The 11,717-nt window shown below is 41.9% G+C and overlaps 1 protein-coding gene across 1 annotated transcript; it reads left to right on the plus strand.

Moving 5' to 3' along the window:
• The first annotated feature begins 8,054 nt into the window (after window positions 1–8,054).
• LOC124165871 (uncharacterized protein K02A2.6-like) lies at window positions 8,055–10,523 on the plus strand. Its single transcript, XM_046543408.1, has one exon. The coding sequence runs from the start codon at window positions 8,055–8,057 to the stop codon at window positions 10,521–10,523; it is 2,469 nt and encodes an 822-aa protein (XP_046399364.1).
• The last annotated feature ends 1,194 nt before the right edge of the window (window positions 10,524–11,717 follow it).

Here is an 11,717-nt window from a genome sequence, read left to right on the forward strand (position 1 = left end):
TAAGCATTTTAGAAGATTCAAATGATCAACATTAGAACCTTGATCACTCGAATCTCGATATCTGCACACTCCGGGGAAAATTGACAAGCCTGACACTGACAAATGAAAACAAACTTAAGAAGTTTATACTTAAAATACTAAAAAGAGATTTTTCTTGGGTGTGGGTATCCACTTTGCGGTACATTCTTACGGAAATAAAATGGTTACATGTAATTAAATCTAAATAAATCCGCATCAAAACTATAAGATTTTACGTAGCAGATTGTAAAGTTTGCCGCGTCACGGCATTCCATACCATGCTGCCGCAGACTGCGCGCGGGGCAAAACATCGATTTTTATTTTGCTTGATGCTAACGGTCGTAGTTGATTTTTTTGGATGGACACTCTGTAACGTTTGATGTAATTCAACGTAAATATCTCGAGGTAACTTTTTTGTAACCGTGCATGAACACAAAATTTCGACGAAAAACATAGTCCTCAAATTTGTATCGTATCGACGATAAAAATCGCAACACAGCGAAGAAATTAAGCTATATTAAATTTTAAATAAATGTGGCACTAAATAAATTATATTTTATACACAATTCACTTGTTAAAAGATTCACTTTCCAACACGTGTCGAGAACGGTAATCCCCATGGCCTGCAGCAAGCTCCGCACTGTGCCGCACGTTCGAAAAAGCGATCTTAATTTCGGCGTCGCAGGTGGTCGCAATTGTCCTTCTGGTATCATACTCTACGTGTTTTGTTGTATAAGTGGTGTAAATATCTCGAGGTAACTCGGTGATCCTTTTTTTTATAATCCTACACGAACACAAAATTTCGACGAAAAACAGGGTTCGCCATTTTGTATCGTATCGGCCACAAATAATGCAACTGAGTCGTGAAAGTTGCCAAGAATTAACAATAATAAACCGCATAATAATATTATAAATTTTTGTTTCTATTGAATTACTACAGAAGGTGTGTCATTAGTTTCAACATGCTGAATTTCGAAAAAAATTCAATGAGGGCAATTTTTGTGAAATTTGTTCAACTTTGAGGCCGAGTAATTTCTTTAAAAAATTTATCTATGAAAAACGGTTTCCGTCAAAAAATTCACTATTGTATTGGCAACATCTGTGCAAAGTTTCAATTTCTGCACTCAAAAAATTCGATTTTGAGGTTTTGTCAAGCTTTTTTCGATTTCAGCCCACTGTGCGGCGCCGAGAGTAGGCGCTACCTTTTTTTGGCGCCGCCGTCCTAGCTTACCGCTTAAACCGGCTTTGGTTTAGTCAATATTTTCGGTGACAAGTTTCCTTCTTTATCTAATGACGAATCTACGGTTGACGATTTTCCCTCATGTGGCCAGGGGCATTACGAGATCGCATTGACTTCTTGGTTATTGGGCCTTGTCTAGCTTAACTTTTTTCCTTCAACTTCCTTCGATTTTTTCACGTAATGCAACGGACTATAAGAGCCATGTGTACTGCTTTTTCTGTTTCCCACGGCACCTCCAAACATCAGTTTATCTCCTGTGAGATGTTATTTTTGTAGACAATTTACAGTCTTTCTGGTATATATTCGTTGATTCCTTGGCGTAGAATTTTCGTGAGAAGTATTTCCATGACACGTCAATCCCTTTATTCTTTGCTTTAGCGACGAAGTCAGTGTACGATTTGTCTAGCCAAAATGTAATTAAGTCGAATTTGTAAAATAAGTATTTATTCTGTTTTGGTATTTCAAATTTTATTTTTACCTATTTCCATTAAAATTACTCCAATTTCGTATGGTATTTGGAGGAGGCGACCGACGGCTTAGGTCATTTACGCCATGAGGGAAGGGAAGGTAAGAAAGGGCGGAGAGAAACCCGGCGTCGGCATTAGCCTGCTCTTAACGAAAGGCGCCAAGGGGACCACGGCTTAACGTCCCATCCGACGGACGGAGTGTTGCGCTTGAAATATCCTCCACACAACATTCAAGCAGGGATCGGGCAGTCTCTGAAAATTCTCTGCCATTGCCGGGATTTGAACCCGAGCCCACCGGGTGGGAAGCCAACACTCTAGCCACGACACCAACCCGATTCCCCTACTCCAATTTCAATGTTGCAAAAAATACCCTGTGATCACTTATATCGTCAATAACATATATTTGTGTTTTCTACTTAGGATAGCTTACTCCTTAATGGATAATACTCAATTTCCTCTCGGTGGCTAGTCAACTACTTACGCAAGTGATTTTCTGGTGCGTTAAATAATATCTCGCTGAGTTCTCTAAACCTTGAATTCGGTTTTATAGTGTAATGATGGCAATATAAGACGGGAGGTTAAAATTTCCCCCAAAAATTACAATTTCGCTGTCTCTCAAAGCATTTGCGGATATTTGATTTTCTAATCGGTAAATAATATCAATATGCAAGAGGAGCAAACATGTATACTCATATTGTTTCGTTGTTTATTTTACACCATACACTTCCTATTTCGCTGTCAGTTATTTCGTGGGTGGTGTTGTGTAAATGTGGTTTAACTGCTTAAACAACTCCTTCCCGTTTCCTATCTAATAGACCGCATATGTGGATTATTCATTCTGGATGAAAAACTTCGCTGTCGCTGATGTCTACCGTACGTCAGCTCTCTGTTCCCATGACCGCGTCTTCGTCCTGAAAGTTATGCTCGTTTATAGCGCGCTAATCAAACTAAACAGCAATTAATTTAGAGTCATATTTTGCAGATTCACTTTCAATTTGCTCATTTCCACGCTAATATTTATTACGAGGGCAATTGCAATGGTAGTGCTTATTATAGTAGATATAATTGCTTTCCCAGAAGTACGCGTTTTGTAAATATCGTTATATTACGGCGTTAAAGATCCTAAGTTTAGTGTGATGTGAAATTTTTCGCATTGCGGATTAAGTCAGAGAATACGTTTAGTTAAATAGCTGTAGTCGTAACGAAAGTCAGTATTAACTGTTTCTTGAGATATCGGCATATAGATTGTGTTGATCTATATGAGAATATGAGAATTCATCTTTTATAAAAACATGAAGGAACTATATTACTTCGGACTCAAATCCTTCCAAGACTTTACCGCAACTACCGTGCACAGAAAAGACCGACTCGGCTACGGACCCACTTGCTAGTGAGCATTAACTGTGAGTCCAAATATGAGTCTGAGGATGGGAAAAACCTCGCCACAGAGCCCTAAATGAAAACACTCCGACGGCCCAACCTGTTCGTGGATCCGAGTTTCCTCAGTGCATTGCATACGCTAATCTTAATTCTGATTGGGCTTCTGCTTCTGGTGTTTGACTCCAGCTGCGGTTGCTCACTCGCCTCCGCGTCCCTCCTCGCAGGCTCTTGGTGCCATGGGGACAAAGGATGAGGGTCGCTTCATGTGCTAATCTTCCAAGTTACCTCCTACTCGTTCCCATCAGTTGAGTGGGACTTTGAAAAGTATGAACAGCTGTAGTAATATTCCACACTTTAAATCTATCTCGACCGGTTTCAATGCTTACGCATTTTCCGGAGCTGTCTGATGCGTAAGCATTGTAACCGGTCGAGTAAGATTAAAAAAGTGTGGAAAATTACTACTGCTGTTTCAATAGGGTGGTTTCCTATTATTATTTTATTGCCTAAATCGAAAGATTATTACTCCTGGAGCACGTATTTCACGCTTTTAGATTTTTAAATGACGATATCTATTTTTCGCGATTAAATAAAAAGTGAAAATTCAAAGAATGCTAAAGTATTAGCGACGACTTTTTCCACGAGCTAATCGTAGAGTATATCCATTCGAGTTGTATATGAATTTAACGTTATCATTTTTAGCACCATTTGCGAAAAAATCAAGTTTTTCCCGCGTTTATGTTATGTAGTGAAGATATCAATACATTAGATTACATTAATAAAAGCGGTAGCTATCAAATTTTTAATGAGGTTTAGTAAACACTGTTCATTGCATTCATAAACAACTATTCTATTATCCCTAAAACACTATTTAAATTCTTCTACGTAAGGGTATGCAGTCCACGCCTACACCTTTTCATACGAGAGTTCGTGGATACACTCATCACTAAATTTAAAGCATATTTTTATTTACCGTGGCTTAAATAATGGACTTCTACCATGACATGTGCTTACAGCATTTTCCACCAAACGCATTGCAACTGATCACACTTTTATCCCAAGGACTCATATACTCTTTTTTACCTATTTATTCAAAGTCTATTTATACTTATTTATTCAAAGTCTATTTACACTTATTTATATATTGTTGATGGTCTATCACCCTTTATATAGCTTTGCTCTTTCGTGGGGATTATATTGCGGGGAATTAATATTTTAGCTAGTTAGTTTCGTTTTTGCTCTCTTGTTGATTATTATCGAAAATATAATTGTCCCACGTTAAGTTCTATCCTAATTTCGTTAATTAGTCTACGTTGGAACTATATAGTTTTCCAGTTTTAAATACAGTAATCGATTTCATCCATATCCAGGTAACTACATTCCCTTATTTGCGTTTAAAAAGAGACAAGCTAGTAAGTTTATCGATTTGTTTTACTCTCCCAAATATCTATTAAGCGTATCTCCCGTCAGGTTAGCTTTTCTGAAATCCAAAGTTGCGATAGAGATAGGATGCCTTCGAATAGGTCACCCGTTGCCGGAGTTGAAAACGCTGGTGAATGCGAGACTCTCGGAGACCGCATTACCGCGTTGGAGACGATGGTGCGGGAACTTCGGGCCCAGTTTGAAAGGGTGGCTGATACCGCTGAGGGGAATGGTCCTAGGGGTGGTTCTTCGAAAGGTCGCCGTGCCACAGGGGCTGCACGGGTTCGCCCCATTGCAAATAGCGGCTGGTCGATCGAGAGCCTTCCTCGAGGTCCATCTCTCGATGAAGGGGTCACGTCAGCCCGTACATCTGAGGTTTGGAGGGTCGTGTCTCGGAGGGACGGTGGTAGTGTCACTCTAAGACGGGGTTTGGGGGATAATGAGGCAAATCCCATCCCCGTCTCGAACAGGTACCAGTTGCTGTCGGATGGAAACTCCGAGGTGCCTGACGTGCCTACTCCAACCCCGAAACCGGCACCTAGGAAGAGGCGTCAGAGTGGGAAGGGGGGGATCATAGTGTTAGGGAGTAGCAATGTCCGTCGTGTGATGGTCCCGTTACGGGAGAGAGCAGACCGCGAGGGTGAAAGCGACTGTGTAACATCATGGTGCATCCCTGGTGGCGGTGTTCCTCAGGTTACGCAGGCGGTTGGCGCGGCGGTACGGGGCACGAAGTGCTCCAGACTGCAGGTTGTGGCTCATGTCGACGTCAATGATGCAACCTTCCGTGGATCTGAGGAAATTCTAGATTCCCTCCGGGATGTGAATGCCGAAGTGAAGCGGGTGGGTGGGACCATCGGGGTCGGCATAGAGCTTTCGATTTGCAGTCTTGTCCCGAGGATCGATCGTGGTTCTCTGGTTTGGAGCCGAGTGGAAGGCATAAACCAGAGGCTGCGTCGTTTCTGCACGGACATCGGAGCCTCCTTCGTGGACCTTAGGCTGGCAATCCGATCGTGTCGGACCCCTCTGAACCGTTCGGGAGTCCATTACACGGCCGAGTCGGCTAGTCGTGTAGCGAGTAGCATATTTGAGCACTGAAGGTCTTTTTTAGAGTAGAGAGCAGGGCAGAGTGTAGATATATTAGTGGGTTGAAAAATAAAGGGGTAAGTTCAAAACTTTTCACAGACAAAAATTCTTCCAGAAATGAGAATAGAATAGTAGAAAGAAAAATCAGCGTTTCAGAATCAGCATTACCGATTTACAATAATACAGGTATTACTTTTAAGCACGAAAAGCGTCAGCCGAGCAATACTTTCAAAGGCAGTCAAGGCTCAAGTCATTTTGATAGTGTGTCAATAAGACATGCATTTCCATTTATCAGCGGTATAGAGCCTGTGAATAGTCTATTCGACAAAAGCAAATCAGAATTATTTCCGAATCGCAAAAATACTAGTTCCGAAGTTTTAATCGTGGCTGTGGTTAATTGCCGTAGTTTAAGAAATAAGATTCCCGAATTCCACCATTTAATTCATAGTACGAAGTGTAACGTCATTTTTGGAACAGAAAGTTGGCTAACAGATGATGATTCAGACAATGAGATCTTCCCAAAATCGTTCAATGTTTATCGGAAAGATAGAATTAATCGAGTTGGGGGCGGAGTTTTTATAGTTGTAAAGAATTCAGTCGTCAGCCAAGCGATAACCGTAACTGAGCCCAGCGTTGAATCTGTGTGGTGTTTAATTAAATGTCCAAAATTCAAAACTATTTTATTATGTTCGTATTACAGACCACCTAACTCGTCAATGTTGGATTTTCAAAATCAAATAAACAGCGTAGCATCCAAGTATCCTGAAAGAAACTTGATTGTGGGTGGAGATTTCAACGTACCTTCTATAGATTGGGAGACTTATAGCTTCATTCCTGGTGGGAGGGATAAAGTGATCTGCGAGGCTTTATTACACACTTTCACATCTAATTCATTGTTTCAAATAGCGTCCGCACCAAACAGAGGAGAAAGTATTCTTGATTTATTAGCGACAAATATACCACATCAGGTAATAAACGTTGGCACTGTCGAAGGAATAAGTGACCATAGGGTAGTAACTGCAAAGTTTTCTCTAAATACCGCTGTAAACTTTAAAGAAGAGCGTAAAGTTTTCATTTTTAAAAGAGCTGATTTTGATGGGTTTAAGAGACATCTGAAAAATGCTTTCCCCGAGTTTCAAGAATCAGTATTAAAGTTAAATGTAGAGAATGCTTGGAAAGCCTTTCTTTCACTCGTAACTTCGGGAATAAATAGCTACATCCCTAGTAAAACAGTAAAAGAAGGCAGCGAACCGAGATGGTACGACGCGGAAGTGAGAAAATCATTGAGGTGGCAGAGAGCGTGTCATGCTAAAATGAAAAAAGTCAGCACGGCTTTATCCGCTAATGAACACGAGCTAATAATAAAAAAATATAGGATGACTAAAGCCGCCACGAAGGAAGCGTTCAGGAATGCGTTCACGAATTTTAAAAGAAAAAAACTAGTAGAGCAGTTACAGGATAACCCAAAAGCATTTTGGTCATATGTTAGGGAAGTTCAAGGTAAACGATCTACCGTATGTTCGCTGAGAAACGACAATGGAGATGTGTTGACAAGCAGTTACGATAAAGCCAATTTATTAAATTCCTACTTCAAGAGCGTGTTCACCGAGCCTTCCGAGAACTCACCCGAGACCGATGTCAATCCCTCTATACATAAGATGCCAGCTATTGACATTAGTACGCTCGGAATAGAAAATATATTGAAATCGCTCAGTCCTAATAAATCACCTGGTCCAGACGAAATCCCCTCTCGCGTATATAGAGAACTAGCCTCAGAAATTGCCCCCTACTTGCAGTTAATATTCAGTAAATCCATCAAGCAACATGAAGTACCTAATGACTGGAAAATCGCTAATGTAACACCAATATTCAAAAGTGGAGACAAGGAACAGCCATCTAATTACAGGCCGATATCTTTAACGTCAATCTCATGCAAGGTCCTTGAACACATCGTAGTCAGCTCGGTAATGAAACACCTAGACGCGCAAAACTTATTAATGGGAACTCAACATGGATTCAGGAAAAGCAGATCGTGCGAAACTCAGTTAGCGCTTTTCGCCCACGATATTTTAGTCTCGTTATGTCGATGTTATGGCGAAGAGTTCCCCTCACTTTTCAATATTAATTCTGCACTCGGGGATGCGCCATTTAAAGTGGCAATCTTAGTAGAGGGGGTCAAGCTGGATATGGAAATTGATACGGGTTCGGCCATTTCAGCAATATCGGAGGGCTGTTACCAGAAATATTTCTCAGAGTTGCCCCTGCAAAGAACAGCCATACGGCTTAAATCTTACTCCAACAACCTTATAAAACCAGGGGGCACCATTGGGGTAAAGGTCCGCCACAAGAGTAGAGTATATGAATTGTCACTCTTTGTCGTCAAAAATGGAGGGCCGCCAATCATGGGGAGGGATTGGCTAAAAATTTTAAGAGTGACCATACCAGTAATGCATTTGGGTGTCAGAGATCCCAAGTTGGAGAGGGTGCTAGAGAAATTTACCGCATTATGGGAAGGTGAACTGGGCACGTTTAATAAGGGTGAAGTGGCTTTAATTCTAAAACCTGAGGCCAAACCGGTTTATTGCCCTCCGAGAGCATTAGCATTTGCGCTCCGAAACAAGGTGGATGAAGAGTTAGACAGGCTTGTTAGGGTGGGAATCCTGCACCCTGTAGACTTCAGTGCGTGGGCCACACCAATAGTACCGGTGGCTAAGAATGATGGCAGTGTTAGGATCTGTGGGGATTTTAAAATTACTCTCAATCCAAATTTACAAATTGAGCGATATCCCTTGCCAAGGGTTGATGAAATATTTGCTAAATTAGAAGGGGGAGAAAAATTCTCAACAATCGACCTTGCCCAGGCTTTTCAGCAACTCACTCTAGATGAAGGGTCGCAGGAGCTTTGTACAATCAACATCCACAGGGGCTTATTTAGATATTGTAGACTTCCCTTTGGAGTTGCTTCTGCTCCAGCAATATTTCAAAGAATAATGGACCAAGTCATGCAGGGATTAAAGGGAGCAGCTTCTTTCCAAGATGACATTATTGTAACAGGTAGGAATGACAAGGAACATTTGGAAAACTTGGACCGGGTGCTGAACAAGCTTTGCGGGTTAGGGTTTAAAGTCAATAGAGGTAAATGTCGGTTCATGGAAATGTCGGTGGAATATCTGGGTCACAAAATTGACAGGGAAGGCCTGCACCCAACTATTTCCAAAGTAGAGGCAATAACTAAATGTCCACCACCTAGAAACGTATCTCAGCTGAGGGCATTCTTGGGGCTAATTGAATATTATTCCAAGTTTCTGCCAAACTTAGCAACCAGGTTGGCCCCCCTTCACGAGCTGCTACGTAAGGAATCCAAGTGGGATTGGTCTGAGAAGTGTGAGGAGGCTTTTCAGTCAGTTAAAACCTCTATTGCTTCAGCTGGAGTCCTTGCACATTACAACCCCTCCTTGCCTATCATTTTAGAATGCGATGCATCTCCGTATGGACTAGGGGCATTGTTGATTCAGAGATATACAAATGGACTAGAGTGCCCCATTGCTTTTGCTTCAAGATCACTGAGCAAAGCGGAAACTAATTATGCACAAATTGACCGCGAAGCTCTAGCAATCATCTTTGGGGTTAAGAAATTTACCCAATACCTATATGGGCGGAAATTTACTTTGAGAACAGATCACAAGCCCCTGCTTTACATTTTAGGAGAAAAGAAAGGTATTCCCCAAATGGCAGCCAACAGGTTACAGCGCTGGGCAATAATCTTGCAAGGGTATGATTTCCAAATCAAGTACATAAAGGCCACGGAAAATAGGGTTGCGGATGGACTTTCAAGGTTGCCACTTAGAGAAGAGGAGGTAGAAATCAAAGAATTCTCATATATTGAGTTGGGAGAAAGAAAATTTCTGCCGGTTACTGTAAAGAGAGTGCGACAGGAATCTCAAAGGGACCCCCTATTAGCCAAGGTCCTGGACTATTGCATGTTCGGGTGGCCGGTAAAGGGGGAAGAGAATGTAAAGCCCTATTTTAACAGAAAAATGGAACTAAGTGTGGAACAGGGATGCCTGATGTGGGGTAATAGGGTTGTTATCCCTGAAAAGTTGAGGCCCATTATCTTGAACGAATTGCATGCCAGTCATCAGGGCATTGTAAAGATGAAGTCTGTTGCGAGGTCATATGTTTGGTGGCCTAAGCTGGATGAGGACTTAGAAGCGTTAGCTCGGGCATGCACCGCATGTGCAGAAAATAAACCCCTCCCAAATAAAGCCCATTTGAAATGCTGGGAAAGGCCAGATAAACCATGGGTACGCTTACACATAGATTTAGCTGGTCCGTTTATGAGTAAAGTCTTTCTTGTGGTAGTTGACAGTTCCACAAAATGGCCAGAGGTTTTTCAGCTGAGTAATAGCAGCTCAGAGGAAATTTTGGGTCACTTAAGAGCTCTGTTTGCAACCTTTGGGCTACCTGAGGAAATTGTGAGTGATAATGGCACACCATTTACCTCTTGGGAATTTCAGAACTTTTGCTCTATGAACGGGATTAGGCACAGGTTTTCCCCTCCATACCGTCCTGCTACAAATGGGGCTGCAGAGAACCTGGTAAAGTGTTTCAAAAGCAAGATAAAGACCCTAGTAAACTCAAATGTACCCTTGCACATTGCCTTACAACGGTTCCTGTTTGATTGCAGAATAAGCCCTCATTCCACTACAGGGGAGCCACCCAGTCTGTTGATGTTTGGGCGGGTTCTTAGGTCACGCCTATCACTTCTCAAACCCAGCATTAATCAGACTGTCACCACGAAGCAGGAGCACCAAAAGAGGTCCCATGGCACACCTACCCAACTGAGGACCTTCAATGTGGGTGACAAAGTGTGGGCTACAGCTTACACCAGAGGAGGAGCAAGACAGTGGAAATAAACTACTGTTGTGTCAGTGCTGGGATCAAGAAATTACAGGGTGGAGACAAAAGATGGAAGTGTGTGGCATCGCCACATTGATCAGCTCAGGGAAGTGGGGACTGGGGTGATAGGTAGGGCTGAGGAAACTCAGGTTTCGAGTGAAATGAAAAGTGAGTTAATCGTTCCAGGGAAGGCAACTGCTATGAGCTGCAGCAGAAGTGGTAGTTCAGAGCCTGTGGGGTACTGGCAGACAGGGTTGGGAAAGGGTTGTGACAATGTGGGGAGTGTGCAAAATGACTCAATAAAAAAAACAGGGGGGGATAGTGAACCAAGAGTTGAGGAAATGCAAACACGGTACCCTAAAAGGGCAAGAAAAGTAAAAGAAATGTGGAATGTGTGAGCATTGGTGGGGGGGGGGGGGGGGGGAGTGATGTCAATCATTGAGATTTTTTTTTCTCTCTTTCTTTCCTTTTTTTTTGCTAATGTCAGCTGTTCCTCTGTGTATGTAATTAATTCCTTTGTATTATATAATTAGTCTCTTGTTTGTCGGGTTGGGATGTTCCCTCTCTTTTTGGGAAGGGAAGAGTGTGATGTATTACGTTTGTCACTTGATCCTGCCGCTTCACGGCAGCCAATTGTTCCTGGAATAAAAACGTGGTGTTGCCGCCATCTTGGCAGTTGCACGCTGGCACTGGAATGGTCGTGTTGATTTGCCCCGATATACTACAGATGTGTAAGTGTAAGCCCCGCGTAAAAGAGGCTTTCGGAATCACTCCAAGCATTGAAATTCATTTGGAAAGATTGGGAAATTTCAATAATATCAATTTGGCATTTATTGTCTCATCCCAGGAAAGAAAAACTGATTTCCAACAGTTTTGAACCTCATTTGAATCTGATCTGAATCCTTAAAATTTGATTTGACTCTGTCTTGACACTGATTTCCACTGGTTTCCAGCGGACAGGAAATGGAAGGAAGTGATTTGAATCTCATTTCCATTGTAACTGGTTTCCAGCCGTCTTCCACATGGACTGTATTGACGCTGAATTGAATGTCATTTGAAACTCTTTTCCTTATTTATTGGCTTGAAAGTGTATTCCACAAGTGCTTTCCAACAATGTTAAATAGTAGAATGAATTTGAAATTCTCTTGAAATGAGTGTCTTATAAAAACCTATCTCACACAGGCTTTACGACTGCGTTGATTGGAAAATTA

The sequence above is a fragment of the Ischnura elegans genome, chromosome 9 (genome assembly GCF_921293095.1).
Source record: "Ischnura elegans chromosome 9, ioIscEleg1.1, whole genome shotgun sequence".
In the NCBI taxonomy this organism is placed as follows: Eukaryota; Metazoa; Arthropoda; class Insecta; order Odonata; family Coenagrionidae; genus Ischnura; species Ischnura elegans.

Coding starts and splice junctions, on each gene's coding strand:
- LOC124165871 (XM_046543408.1), top strand. CDS start 8,055: ATGCATTTGGGTGTCAGAGATCCCAAGTTGGAGAGGGTGCTAGAGAAA.